The 15797-nt window shown below is 38.6% G+C and overlaps 1 protein-coding gene across 3 annotated transcripts in view; it reads right to left on the reverse strand.

The window, feature by feature from the left end:
- cyfip1 (cytoplasmic FMR1 interacting protein 1) overlaps nucleotides 1-15797 on the reverse strand; it is a 146284-nt gene that overhangs the window by 6439 nt on the left and 124048 nt on the right. For all 3 annotated transcript variants that reach the window (XM_069891924.1, XM_069891925.1, XM_069891926.1), the window contains 5 exons: nucleotides 8681-8824; nucleotides 7562-7652; nucleotides 4547-4677; nucleotides 2694-2766; nucleotides 1618-1712 (listed from right to left, as the gene is read on the reverse strand). In XM_069891924.1, the coding sequence (XP_069748025.1) occupies nucleotides 1618-1712; nucleotides 2694-2766; nucleotides 4547-4677; nucleotides 7562-7652; nucleotides 8681-8824 (534 nt within the window). The remainder of the gene's footprint in view (nucleotides 1-1617; nucleotides 1713-2693; nucleotides 2767-4546; nucleotides 4678-7561; nucleotides 7653-8680; nucleotides 8825-15797) is intronic.

A 15797-nucleotide genomic window follows, 5' to 3' on the forward strand; every position in this document is an offset into this window, starting at 1 on the left:
TCAAACTAACCCTTGTTTGACTAGACAAGTGCATTGATATTAAACTTCCTTGGTATTGCTAAATGAGACAGGAATTTGAGACACTGTACCCTCCAAACCGCCCATTAATCAGTGAGGAGAAGAGATGCAAGATGGTCCCAAGATAAATCGGAGATGAACTATTCAGCATTTGACAAGATTATTAACTTCAGTCAACATTCACCCTTGGTATCTTTTGGTCAGCTGTGGACTAGTGCAGCCATTCTCAACCTCTTTTATGCCATCGCCCCATTAAGACTCTGCCCAAAGTTTTTGACCCCCTTCTCTGTAAAACAGTAGAGTTTAGTTGGTTTCTTCAATACTTCTCTACTACAGACTATGTAAAAAAAAATCATAATTTCAGTCCATGCCCCCCCTGTGGAGAATAGCTGGTTTAGAGGATAGCAGTTAAACCTTGAAATCCAAGAGCTCATAATGTCTCCTTGAATCAAAATCCAAGTGACACTTCAATGCAGCACTATTTGAGATCCCATCTCTGATGGGATTAAAGTTTTATTTACCTTTGAAAAGAAGTAAAAGATCCCAAGACACTATTTGAAGGACACTTGTCCCATTTAATTCTAACCCTTCAACCAACATCACTCTAATCACTCATTTGCATTTCTACTACCTTGATCAACAAATATAATTTCCACGATGTTTTGCATCTTTCATAAGCCCAAAATAGTGCTGTTTTACACAGGTGATGCTTTACAGGCACCGTGTTAAAAAGTAGTTATGCCCCACAAAGCAAGAAGTGCGGAAAATGCAAGTAAGGTCTCGTTCAATTGCAATGGAGAAAAATACAATTCTTGAACAGGATATGTCAGCAGTCCTGCAGAGGAAGACCTCATCTCAGGAACGGATGTGGCGGAGTCAGAGGAATTGGGAGAAAGGAAGAGCATCCTCAGAAGAGACAGTGACGAAAGAGGTGTAGGGGAGATAGTTGTGAAAGTCAGTGGGTTTATAATAAATGTCCGTGGATAATTTGTAAAAAGTAGAATTGGTGTTGAGGCTTCAGGTCACAATTGACTTCTCAATGATTTACACGGTTAACCAGAGGTTAAAACCTTGTTCTTGCTCCACTGAATTTACGTCGAGTGATGTAGCAGATAGTAAAGTACCTTAAAGAAATATGAATAAATAACCTCAAATTAAGTTACCATTTTGATTTGAAATATTTAATTAAATAAGAGCAGATCCAATAGGTGAACTAAAATTTGTTAGGTGCATCCATGTTTATAACTCAAAGCATTTGATTTCATCCCAAGTACACATCCCATTTAAATGAAGGGATCAATTCATTCAAAATAACACCCGAAAATAAAACTATTCTTAAACATTAATGGGTTATCACACTGAGTATCAACTGGATAAGATAAATTCTTCTTGTGGACAGCTTTTATTTTACAGATTCATATTGAGAGTAGAAAAGCAGATGTAATATGTGGTCAGCTGACAAACCAACACACGATTTAGTAATTATGTAACTGATAGCTTAATTTACTCCATATTACATTATTGAAGTATCCTAGAAATTTTCTTACAACTTTGCAAACAGGTAGCCTACAGTGGAGTTCTAGCAAAAAAAATAATTACCTGAGGTGTTCCAAGGCGTTCTATCAAAGGGACAAGATGAAGTGCAGCATACTTAGCTTCCAGTCTCTTCATTTTTGTGTCAAGCCTCTCACCCTCTATTGCATTGAAAATTAATCAAATTTTCAAATAAATTTTAAAAATCAAGTTTTAACACAATATGTTATATAACTGGTCAGCATTTATTACTTATTCCAACGTGCCCTTGAACTACCCCAAGAATGAAATGTTTGGCGAATCAGATGAACTTTTAAATCACAACCGGTAGTTGCACTATTGCCCACAAAGCAAGAAGTGCGGAAAATGCAAGTAAGGTCTCGTTCATTTGCAATGGAGAGGAAGACCTCATCCCAGGAACAGATGTGGCGGAGGCATAGGAATTGGGAGAAAGGAAGAGCATCCTCAGAAGAGACAGTGATGAAAGAGGTGTAGGGGAGATAGTTGTGAAAGTCAGTGGGTTTATAATAAATAAACGTGTTTATAATAAATGTCCGTGGATAATTTGTGAAAAGTAGAATTGGTGTTGAGGCTTCCAGATTTAAAAACATGAATATTTCCTTGGCTGCCAAAGTAGAAATCAATAGTACAGATAAATATTCCAACATTGCTGGTCCAAGAACTTAATAATAATGGTGCCTTAACCCCAGCTAATATTCCCCACCATGAGATGTTCTTTGATCAAACAATTTGTTTTGATTAAGCCCAGGTTAAATACAAAGTTTCATGTTCTGACTACTCATTCGACCTACGTTTTTCAGTCGCTGATATTTTTGCATCTATTTCTACACAACAGATTTTATTCAATATAAAATCTTTGGGACTTGAACCGGAAATAAAACTCCACTCAAAAATTCATTTAAGAACTTCAGTTAATTTTCAATCAAAATATTAAAGTACATTAAAAAATGTAACTGCATTCTGAAGACTGGTTGAACCATATACGTTCACCAAAAGGCAACATGGAAGATTAATTTCAATATTAAATTGGTCACTAAATTACTCCACTGAATACATCTTGCATTTCCTATTACCTGTAATCAGAATGATCTCACTGGAGAGAAAATAATCTCGGCAATTACCTTTGATGTGAATTCTTGGCAAAATATTCTGGAAAGGTGCTGCATGCAGCAGGTCACAGACTTCTTCTAAAGACTGGAGAGACAATGCAGACGACCCAAATTAAGACGGCTGCAGGTAACTCTAAGGCAAATTAGTTATTGGCTTATTTTTAGAAATTGCCAACGAAATATTTTAATTATTGAATAGTTATGTTTCTTTATTCAGTAACAGATTTGTGTGATGGATTGTTAGAAGGCAATATTTCCCTTCCTTGGATTGTTGACTAATGTTTTCTTTTAGGGCAAGTGTTAAGAGTAATTGGAGTAAAAAGTACATGGATGATTCAATAAAAAGCTTCAATTGGAAGTTAGAAATATAGTGGATTCAAAAAGGAGAAATTTGCAAGGGAGCAGGGAAGACCATGGAGTAAACTTACTGGATAGTTGTGAAAAAGCTGGACATGCAACGAGTTCAATGATGTAGCACAAGTGACGGCCTTTCGAGAAGCATTTGAAATTAATTTGCCTTATTCTGAAAAGCTTTAGTTCAAATCCCTGTTTAAGCATGCACTTGAAGTATGAGTGCACGCTAACAAATTAAAAACCATTATCAAACAGGACTCCTGATTGGAAACTGAGCAATGAGGAAATAACATCAGATAAAATCAGCTCAATTCAGTGAGGTAAAAAACCCTGGAAAAGCTGTTTGGAGAAGTCCATTTCAACATTTATTCTGTTATCGAAAGGCTGTAGTTCCAACAAAAGCTGTACAACACAACTGATCCATCACACTAACTTGCACATCAACAATCTGTTCCTGACAGAAATCAGGAAAACATATCTCATATGTGCATAACTGCAGAAGGACAAAAGAAGCAAGAAAAACAGAAATTTTCCCCCCCCCAAGAAGGAAAAGTAGATAACTCATTGATGCAGTAAGCATTAGAGATCATTTGCTGTGAATTGCTAATCAGTGATGTCTTGTGGGTAAATTGACAGATTGGCATGGCAGGGATTTTAGTCCCTTCTATGTTTAATATTAAAGAAATTACTTTTCACTTGAATGGTAGAAAGTTGAAGAGATGCAAAAAGTTAATGCTTACAACACTCCACCACTTACAGACTTAGTTTTGATACTTCATTCAATACTATGTCTCACTATGTTCTCATTCAAAATGAGAAACACAAAAGCTGGGAACTTGAGCAAAAAATTGCTGGATGAACACATGACAGACAGCATTTATGGGTAGAAAATGTCAATGTAATAGAGTTATAATAAAGGGTTCATTCCCAAATTAGTCTTGACTGACCATTTCTACCCATGGATAGTGTCAGACTTGCTGAATTCCTCCACCAATTTCTTGTCTGCTCTATATTCAAAATAAATCTATTCATTGTCTTTACATTAAGAATGCACATATACATCAAGTTTTACTTTTTAATTTGAAAATAAAGTCTGCAATCAGAAGCTCTAATGGACTTGAATCTTGGAGGAATTAACCACACAGGAAGGGTGGCAGAGTGACATGTTATTTAGTATTATTGTCTCACAGCTTCAGAGAGCTAAGTTCTATCTTGAGTTTAGTCTAGCTTGGACATTGTCCATCGGGTTTCCTCCCACATTCAAAACATATGTAGGTAGATTTAATGGCTCTTAAAAATTACCCCATAGTATAGATAAGTGGAAAAAGACTCAGGGATTTTTGGAAACATGAGTCAGTTTAACTTCATATGCCTGTATCATATATATTTAGATTGGCTTCACACTACTTACCAAAGCATTATAAACCTAATTGTAAAATGTAGTTGCTGGGTTGAATTCTGAGCACATGCACCATTCCTGGCCCCCCCCAGAAGTTAGCAACTCTACCTACCAGACTCTGCTCAATAAGGAGACAGAAGAGAACAGCATTTCCAACTTCTCGTAAATTTTGGAAACAAACAGTCTTCAGTTCTGCATATTCCACAATATCTTTCAGCTGGTGGTGAAAGAATTCCAGAATTCCTGTTTAGAAATAAAATAGTTAAAACAGACATACGTCCATGCTGATCATCAAACACCCATCCACACTCACCCCATTTATCCAACATTTGTTTCACAGCCTGCTCTTCCCTTTTGATTCGAGTGCTTGCCCAGATATTTCTTAAGCATTGTAAAAATATTTGTCTCCACCATCACCTCAGGTTATGTGTTCCAGATTACAACCATTCTCTGTGTCGGGTGGGGGGGGGGGGGAATCTTCCCCTGATCCCCTCTAAACCTTGTAATCCTCACATTAAACTATGCCCCCTAGTTTAGACAGTTCTACCATGGGGCAAAGCTTTTTTTTCATCTCTGGCTTTTATAATTTTATATATTCTATCATCACCTCCCTCCCCATCTCCTCTGCTCCAAGGGAAAAAAAAACCAGCAATAGTCTCCCCCATAACTAAGATCTTCCTTTCTGGGCAACATCCTGGTGAATCCCTTCTGCTCTCATCCTTCCCATAGTGAAGCTACAAGATTGGCACACAGCTTCCAGGTGTGGGAAAACCAATGCGTTTTTAAAGTTGAACCGAGGCACATTGCTCTTGCATTCTATGCCTTGGCTAATGAAGGTAAGCATTCTATATTCCTTCATCATCCCCTGGTTTACTTGTGCTACTACCTTCAGGGATCTTTGGATGTAGACCATTTATTCCCCAGTACATTCTAGGTCCCGACTACACGTGGTGTATGTCCTAACCATATCAGAATTAAGTTTCAGCGAGCATTGCAATGTCCCTCTTACCAGCTGATCAAATTTAGGCCCCTCATTGTCAACACTACTAATTTTCATCTTATCTGCTAACTTACTAATCATGTCTCTTACATTTACATTATAGTCAACATTGCATTCAGCCACTACCAACAACTCTGGCTTGAACAAAGTGACTATCATGAATTAAAACTATGCTCAACATCATTGTTGAGCAGAATTTTCAACTTATTGTCATCTAATCATAAAATTATTGCATCCGCCGTTTGGCAAAATGTTGCAGAACTGGAACAGGATTCCAGGAATGAAAGGGTTATTAGATGAGGAGCATTTGACAACTCTTGACCTGTACTCATTGCCACTTCAGAGTACGAGAGGGAGATTTCATTGGAACATTTCGAACGTTGAAAGACGTGGACAGAGTAGATGTAGAAAGCTTGTTTCCCATGGTGGGAGAGTCTAGGACAAGAGGGCACAACTTTAGGATTGAAGGGTGTCTATTTAGCACAGAGATGTGGAGAAATTTCTTTAACCAGAGTGGTAAATCTGTGGAATTTGTTGGCACAGGCAATTGTGGAAGCCAAATCACTGGGTGCATTTAAGGCAGAGATTGATGGTCTCTTGATTAGCCAGGGTATCAAATATTATGGGGAGAAGGCTGGGCAGTAGATCTGAGTGAGAAAATGGATCAGCTCATGATTAAATGGTGGGGCAGACTCGATGGGCGGAATGACCTATTTCTGCTCCTAATTCTTATATAGGTTCTAAAAAAAATATTATGCAAGCGTGGGACTCAAAAAGCAAAAAAATTAAACTCTATGATGTAATCTTCTCATTCACAGAGAAGCAAAGTACCTGAAGAGGGAAGGTGATTAAGGTTGAATGGGCCTTTCAATGATCAAGCAAAAATGCAACAATAAAGACAGTTACGGATGTATTATAACAATCTATTTCAGTAACATCAGTTTGTTGTTGGTCATGACACTGGCATTTCTTGCTGAACTATAACATGATAACCAGGATAAGATTCTGTCACAGAAAATGTGGTCCTAAATCAGGGAGTGGATATTTACTTAGCCAAGGAAAAGCAAACAAGGAATAGATTGAATGCTATTGTTAGACATAGGCATATGATTGAGAAATAGTTGGATTGACAGATGGTTAATTGATATTGCACTACCAATAGGAAGGCTTGTTCAGTGGATCTAAGCAAATTATATTTATTAGACAATGCTCAGAAGACATGAGACAGTTGTCCGTAAATAAATCGGGAAAACATACTATTCCTTTGCGTTCCGTGAAAGAAAAGCTTGATCAATTCTAGGTGGTTGTAAGAAAAAATTAAGTGGACAAGATAAATTTGTTCAATCCAAAACATTTACAAAATTGAAACCATATTCGGATTGAATGTTTAATCCTTCAATTCGTCATCTGTTTATTCAATTTTGTAAAGTGCAAAGTGGAACAAAGCCGCTAAAATAGAAGCCAATAAGAACCCCTGCACAAACACGCACTCAAGACTCACCCATCGTGGATATTGAATTTCATCCAAATCTTGTGTCCAGAAAATTATATTCCAAATATTAATTGCCCAATAATAGTATCTAAAATTAGGCAATGCCATACCACCATCTTTTTAATTTCTCTAACTATTTCTTACTTAACCAAAAGTTCTTATTCTGCCATATATATGAAGAACTTCTAGAATCAATAATATATTTTACAAAAAGAATTAGGGATGAAGGCTGTAACCACATGAAATAGGTACAAGAATTTAGGTAAAATAATCATTTTAACTGGGTTAATTCAACCCATCAAATATAATGACAAAGGAGTAAATGATTGTTTAACATGGTCAATTAAGGATAAAAAGTTAACAGAAGAAAATCAAAGAGTAGGCTGAGAGTTATACAAGGGAAGGGAGGAAGCTTTAATGAAGCATGAATGGACATTTAACCAAATGGCCCATTCATGTACTGTTTATGGCACATAAGAATCAGCGACTTCAGGATGAGTGAAATACATGAAGTGTTAATTGGTCCAACAATTTTATCCAATAAGGAACAAGTTTCACTAATCTCCCATAACAATTTTAGCTTCAGTAATGGAAAATGCTTCTGTGAACCTATGCAATATATTAGTCTTACTAACCTGGTGAACCATATTCATGTCTGGGTAAGCGGCAGATTTTAGGCATCACTTCCATTAAAGTCTTCACATACTGCAAAATGGTTCCTTGCAGCTGAGATCAAGCATATACAGAAGACACTGATTACCAGCACCAGGACATCTTATGTATACAAACATGCATCTTTCAATAGGCCCTGATCATTCCCCATAAAACCTCAAGACTCGGTCTTTTTTATTGCCTATACATTCCATTTCTTAATTCTGTGCATGGAAATCATGAGCCCTGGTGCAGATTTTCAGATGCAAAAATCCTTTCTTTGCCACTCAGTTCTTTCTGAACCTTGCTGATTCAACCCGATGTTGTGACACAGGTTATCAAGAAAAAGGCAATGGCAAAGAAACATTGTGTGGTAAACGCCACATTTACTTTTATAAATTATACCCTTAAAAAATTACAATAATCAATAACAATGCAATAATCAAATTGATGGTTTTTACTCAGCTGTTTCCAATGTATTAATATTCCAGGATCTCAAAACAGCACTTTCTTTCTCTAAATCCACACTGATAGTTATTTTTAAACTCAAAACACAAATAATTGTTCAGGCAAAACAATTTCTGGAAGTACACACTACCATGAATTTTTCAAAAAAGTGGGAACAACTATTTTATATGTTTTTTTTTGCAATTTTATCTCCATCAAAATGATTACTGATTCAAAATATTGAATTACGTCGATATTGAGTATTTTGTAATTAAATCCGACATTCTGGTTTGATTATTATTATTCAACCACTTCTCCCCCCTTTAATGGTTCAGATTCAAGCAGGCCCTTTTAATTTAATAATTTACTTTCAATAAGTCAAGAAATTAATTGAGCAATTATGCTAGATTATATTTTGTTGTAACATTAAGAGTATCCTGTAATGAATCCCTTAAATCCGGAAAGGCAGAAAGGAAAGAAATGCCCTCAAGAAAACAAAAGTTTATTCACATACTTTACATTTGTACACTATTTTGCGAAGTCTTTTAAAGATGCAAGCTAATACAGAATACTTGCTATCAATTTTTTAAAAATTAAAAAGTTAGACAGCTGTTGAAAGACACACGGTATATTTCAAATGTACAAAATATACTTACAAGACTCTTAACAACTTTCAATAGTTCTTCCATTACCACAGCAATTCCTTGATAGCCAAGGAGCTTGCAAATTGCTCTAAAATGAGGAGGACCCACAAAATTTTTGTAGTTGCTGTAGATGGTGCTGTATGCCAAGTTCAAAGCCTATAAATGCACAAATGAAAATAGATATTTGGAGCTCTCCCAGTAATTATGACCAGGATAAAATACAATCACCTAAATGATTTTTCATAGAAGTGGTTCTAAAAGTGGATTTCTCGTTCACCTTCCAAAGATATCCCAAAAGTTTTGCATTCAATTAATTTCCTTCAATAATGCAAGCATGCGTTTTAACAAAGTTCACTAATGAATAAGAGATTAGATTTTTTTTATGATATGCAGAGTTTAAGGAAACCAAATAAACTAACAAATTCATGCATCTTAAGAGTCGAAGAACTCTTGTGAATTTTATTGTTACTGCAACAAGTGAAAGTCCCAGCACAAGTTTCTTTAGTATCAATTAGCAACCTCTGAAGAGGAATCCAGAATTGTTGCCAAGGAAATGAAATAAAGCTGATTTCCCATGCACTCTCATCAGAAATTAGAAGAGATCATTTCAACAAGTCAAATATTCATGGGTTCAAGCAGGCTTCAAAGACTTCTGTTCCTAATCTCAACTGACATTTAGGTGCAGTACCAAGGAAACACTACAGCTGTCTGCCAAATTACATGAAATGATGAATCATAATACAGAAGGGAGATACAGAGTCAGGCTGGGTGGTACCAGAACAAACACCTTTCTCTCAATATCACCAAGACTTAAGAGATTATTGTTGATTTCAGGAAGGAAAGACAGAAGGACCACACACCTGGCTGATTTAATGGGAAGGAGGTAGAGAGGGTTAGAACGTGCAAGTTCCTGGAAGTTCATATTTTGCCAGCACATCGAGGTAACCGTAAAGAAGACACATCAATGCCACTTCTTTCTGAGGAGTTCGAGGATTATGAGGATGATGTCAAAACCTCTATCAACTCTGTGGCAAGTATACTAAGAGGTTGCATCACAGCCTGATTTGGGAATTCAACTGCCCTGGAATGCAGAAACTGCCAGAAAATAATGAACATAGCCAGTTCCATCCCAGGCTCTGACCTCCCATTCACTGAATGCATCTAATGAATGCCTCAGGAAGGCAGCCAACATCACAAAAGACCCCTATCACCCTGGTCACAACCTCTTCTACCTTCGGGTAGAGGCCTGAAGACCAGCACCTGATCGTTCAAGAACCTTGTTTTCCCCCACAAAACATACCCTAAAATGGGAGGGAGATGAACCAGAGGTCATGGTACATGTAATTACCAATGACATAGGGCAGAATAGAGAAGAGGTCCTGAAAAGTGAATACAGGGAGTTAGGTAGGGAGTTGAAAAGAAGGACCGCAAAGGGAGTAGAAAAGAAGGACCGCAAAGGGAGTAATCTCAGGATTACTGCCTGTACCACACGACAGTGAGAGCAGGAATAGAATAAGGTGGAGGATAAATGCGTAGCTGAAGGGTGGAGTAAGGGGCAATGGATTCAAGTTTCTGAATCACTGGGACCATTTTTTGGGGGAGGTGTGACCTGTACAGAAAGGATGGGTTGCACTTGAATCCCGTGGGACCAGGATTCTAGCGGGGACATTGCTAAGGCTACTCAGGAGAGTTTAAACTAGAATGGTTGGGGGTGCGGGGGGGGGGGAACCAAATGGAAGAGAACAGCAAGGAGGAGGTTAGATTGCAAACAGAGAAAGCTTGTAGATAGTGTTTGAGTGTGGAAAGGCAGGTGATAGAGAAGGAAGATGCTCTGTATGAAGATGGAGGGGAGATGATAGAAAAAGAACAAAGTTGTTTGTAAAGATAGGGGAAAAGAGAGAGTAAGTGAGAAATCTCTGAAATGCATATATTTTAATGCTAGGAGCATTGTAAGGAAGGTGGATGAACTGAGGGTATGGATTGACACTTGAGAGTATGATGTGGTAGCGATTAGTGAAACATTGTTGCAGGAGGGATGAGATTGGCAGCTGGATTTTGTTGCTTTAGGTGTGATATGATCGGAGGGACAAGAGGGGGTGGTGTAGCACTGTTTGTCAGAGAAAATATTACAGCAGTGCTTAGGCAGGATTAGAGGGTTAGTCCAGGGAGGCTATTTGGGTGGAATTGAGGAATGGGAAAGAGCAGTAATACTTAAAGTGGTGTATTATTGACCAGCTAATGGGGAACAAGAACTGGAGGAGCAAATTTGTAGAGAGATAGCAGATATTTGTAATAAGCACAGGGTTGTGATTGTGGGAGTTTTTAAATTTTCCACATATAGATTTGGGAAACCATTCAGTAAAAGGGCTGGATGGAATGGAGTTTGTAAAATGTGGAGAGGATAGTTTTTTTCAACAGCAATACATACAGGAATCAACTAGAGAAGGGGCAGTGTTGGATCTACTGTGGGGAATGAGATAGGTCAGGTGATGGAGGCATGTGTTGGAAAGCACTTCAGGTGCTTCCAGTGATCAAAGTGCCATTAGCTTCAATGTAATTATGGAAAGAGATAGGTCAGGGCCTAGGGTTGAGGTTTTCGATTGGGGAAAAGCTAGATTTGAGGAGGTGCAAAAGGATTTACAAGGAATGGATTGGGACAATTTGTTTTGTGGGGCAGAATGTAGTAGGGAAATGGAAGTCTTTTAAAGGTGAGATTTTGAGGGTACAAAATCTTTATGTTCCTGTTAGGTTGAAAGGCAGGGTCAAAAGTTTGGGAGAGCCATGGTTTTCAAAGGATATTGGAAACTTGGTTCGAAAAAAGAGGGAGACCGACAATAAATATAAGAAACAAGGAATAAAGGAGATGCTTGGGGAATACACTGAATGTAAAAAGAATCTTAAGAAAGAAATTAGTAAAGCTAAAAGAAGGTACAGGATGGCTATAGCAAGCAGGGTGAAAATATATCCAAAGGGTTTCTACACATAGTAAAGGAGAGTGAGGAATAATGGTGCATTGTTCCCTGAAGGTAGGAGCGCATGTGGATAGGGTGGTGAAGGCGGCTTTTAGTATGCTGGCCTTTATAAATCAATGCATAGAATACAGGAGTTGGGAGGTGATGTTAAGACTGCTCAAGGCATTGGTGAGATCAAATTCTGGTCACTGAATTATAGGAAAGGTATCAACAAGGTAGAGAGATTGCAGAGAAGATTTATGAAAATGTTACATGGGTTTCAGCACCTAGATTACAAAGAAAGATAAAGTCCGCAAGCATCGAATCCATGCTGCTGAAGACCCAACTGCGCTGGGTGGGTCACGTCTCCAGAATGGAGGACCATTGCCTTCCCAAGATCGTGTTCTATGGCGAGCTCTCCACTGGCCACCGAGACAGAGGTGCACCAAAGAAGAGGTACAAGGACTGCTTAAAGAAATCTCTTGGTGCCTGCCCCATTGACCACCGCCAGTGGGCTGATCTCGCCTCCAACCGTGCAGCTTGGCGCCTCACAGTTCGGCGGGCAGCAACCTCCTTTGAAGAAGACTGCAGAGCCCACCTCACTGACAAAAGACAAAGGAGGAAAAACCCAACACCCAACCCTAACCCACCAATTTTCCCTTGCAACTGCTGCAACTGTGCCTGCCTGTCCCGCATCGGACTTGTCAGTCACCAACGAGCCTGCAGCAGATGTGGACATTACCCCTCCATAAATCTTCATCCGTGAAGCCAAGCCAAAGAAAAGAAGAAAGAAAGATACATCATCCTTTTAAGCCCATTTCCCTCTTATTTTCTCATGGTGTCATAACATTTCAATCTGTGTACTCCATTCCTTACTCTAAGCCTGCACTAAAACTCTGTTCCCCTGGGGTAAAAGATAATCACCATCCTCCTATCTTATGATATTATAAACATCTACAATTATCCTTGGTCCCCAACTGCACTCCCTCTACACCCACAATTGCACAGCTCCAACTCAATCCAATGGTAAGGCTGAGTATTAACTAACGACAAGAAAGAATACAGCAAAGAGATTGAAAGTGTAGTGGCATGGTGCCAGTATAATAACCTCTCTCTAATCATCAATAAAATGAAGGAGACGATTATTGACTTCAGGAGGGGAGCAATGTCTACACACCTGTCCACATTAATGGAGCTGAAAATGGAAAAATAGATGACTTCAAGTTCCATCTCTAATGACCTGATCTGGGACAAGCAAGTTGATGCAACGATCAAGACCACCATGAGACTAACAAAGTTCAGCATGTCCCTCTGTTGCTGAACAACCTCTATGGGTACACTTGCAAAAGGATATTCAAGATTGGAAGTTACAGAAATTGGCGAATGCAGCTCAGAACATAACACAAACATCTCTCCCCTACATGGACTCCAACCACCTGAAGGATCCATTACACACTTTAGAAACACTCTCTTCTCACAGTGGGAAGAAGTGAGTCAAAGTGCATTCCAACAGTCTTAGTTTCTTCCTCGCAGTCATCAGGCTCCTAAATGAACCCCACAGCAATACTATCGTTCTGCCCGAGCTTGGTGCTAATTCATCTTTCTTTTCTCTGTAACATGTCCTCTTTACACAGTTACATGTTAAAGATAACCTATTAGAATGATTGCAGAAGAACCCTCTCACTGTACAATATGACAAATAAACTTCTAAAAATCGCACCTCAGCCTTACTCCAGGAAAAATAGTCTCAGCCTATCCAGTTTCTGAATGATAAGAACTACTAAGTATACAAGGTGAAAGGAAGGGACCAGGAATAAATATTTTTCAAGATAAGAGAGAAGGTTTATGTGGGGAAAAGCCCTCTCACTAAGTGCAGGTGAAAAAAAGTACAACTCCAATTCTTCAAAATCCTCATTTATCCAACATTTTTTTTTTAAATTTCAGAACAATGAGGACATCTGAAACAAATCAGAAATCCTAATTTATCCAAAACTTTTTTGGAGCTGAACAGACTGGGGACATTGGGCCTCCGGCACAAGCAGAGTCTCAGTAGGGAGGTGTCGGTGATTGACAGCGGCCAGCATTTTTTTGGTAAGAATTAAACATTATTTAAATGCTTAAAAAGCTTTACCTTGTTGTTTGCTGTTGTTTAAAACACTGTTACGAGTGAATTGCTGTTGCTACTGGACTGTTTTTAAAATATGACCAGTTCTCTTTTTATCCAATATAGGCCAGGTTCTGACCATTTCTGCTTCTTAACTGCCTTATCTTAGCAGTATGAGTTTCACCTTCTGAATATAGGTTCAAACTACCGAGCTCCAAACATGGTAGGGTGATAAATAATCCACTTCATAATTCATTCATTTCGTAAAGATAATAATTCACCTCATAAGTACTGTGGCATGGTTAGAATCCACACTTGAAGCAAATGGATATGGTATAGAAATAACAAGATAGAAAAGGAGATAAAGACACTTCAATCAGTAATATGTACAGCCAAATAAACTATTCAAAAGGCAAGTAAGATGATATCCCGATATCATAACACAATATATCCTGATACGATAAATCAGCAGGTTAGCTAGCTTTCTGTGGCAAGAGAAACAGTTAACATTTAGAGTCCATGAGTCTTCAAAAGTGAAGTGAAAGGACAAAAAGGCTGATTTTATGTAGCTTTGAAGGACAAGGGGGTGAAGGGGATCCTTTTGAAATCTGCTGAATGTTCAAAGGGCTGGATAGAGTGGACATGGTTGTTTCCAGAAGTGGGAGAGTGCAGAACCAGAGGCCACCACCTGCACAGCCTCAGGAAAGTAGAGATGCAGGTCGTGTCTTAACAATTTGATTAAAAAAGGCAGTGAATGTTGTACATATGGATGTTAGTAAAGCATTTGTTAAGTCCTTCATGGTAGGCTTATTCAGAAGGTACAGATGCATGGGATCCATGGTGAATTGATGACTTGGATACAAAATAGGCAGGCGCAAGGGAGGCAGAGAGTAGTGGTGGAAGGCTATTATTCAGGTTGACAATTGGTGTTCTTCAAGGATCGGTATTGGCACCTGTTGTTTGTAATATACATAAATGACTTAGATGAAAAAATAGGTGGGTGGATTAGTAGGTCAGCAGATTATACAATCATTGGTGGAGCCGTGGACAGTGTAGAGGCCTACAAAAGACTACAACAGGATATGGATCAGTTACAGTTATGAACAGAGAAATGGTAGGTGGAGTTTAATCCAGGACAAGTTTGAGGGGTTGTACTTTGAGAGGTCAAAAGTAAAGGGTATGTATACAGTTAATAGTAGGTCTCTTAAAAGAATTGATGTGCATATGGATCTGCAGATATACACACACACCATTGAGAAAGTGGCCTGCAAGTAGATAGAGTGGTAAAGAAGGAATAAGGCACGCCTGGCTTCATTGGTGGGGAATTGAGAACAAAAGGAAGTCTCGTTGTAGCTGTACTTAACTTTGGTTAGACAGGGCAATAACATCATGCACTGGAAGACGTTTAAAGGTGGAGAAGAATTGTAAGCGAGATGTGTAGGGGAAATATTTTACAGACATTGCAAGATACCTAGAATGGCCTGCCAGGAGTAGTGGCAGAAGCAGATACAATAGTGGCATTTAAGAGACTTCTAATTAGACATTCAAATATGAAGGGATGGAAGGACATCCATCTGATGCAAGCCGGAGAGTTTTAGTTTGATTTGGACATCATATTTAGCACAGACGTGGGCTGAAGGGCCTATTCCCTTCTGTGTTGAAACAGAAAATTAGGTGCTGCCTTGAGCTTCTATTAGGTTTCACTGGATTAGCCAGAGGCCTAGTATAGGCAAGAATGGGAATAGGTTGGAGAACTAATGAGAATTCAGGGTCATCTTTGCAGATTGAAGGGAGGTGTTCTTGTAAACCATTCACCCAATCTGTACATGTTCTCCAAGAGAAGTGACCACATGGTGAGCACCGAATGCAGTGCACAAAATTAGAAAATGTACAAGTTAATTGCTTATTCACCTGAACCTAGAAGGGAATGCATGCATTAAAAGAGCATGTGTCTCCTGCTGTCATTTAGGAAAGTACCATAAAAAAAAGTGGATGGACATGGAAGAATTCTTCTGAGTCACAATGGTAACAGTCCTTTAGAAATGTTGCACTGGAATGGGTGGCAAAGATACAC

This window comes from Narcine bancroftii, chromosome 7 (assembly GCF_036971445.1).
Source record: "Narcine bancroftii isolate sNarBan1 chromosome 7, sNarBan1.hap1, whole genome shotgun sequence".
In the NCBI taxonomy this organism is placed as follows: domain Eukaryota; kingdom Metazoa; phylum Chordata; class Chondrichthyes; order Torpediniformes; family Narcinidae; genus Narcine; species Narcine bancroftii.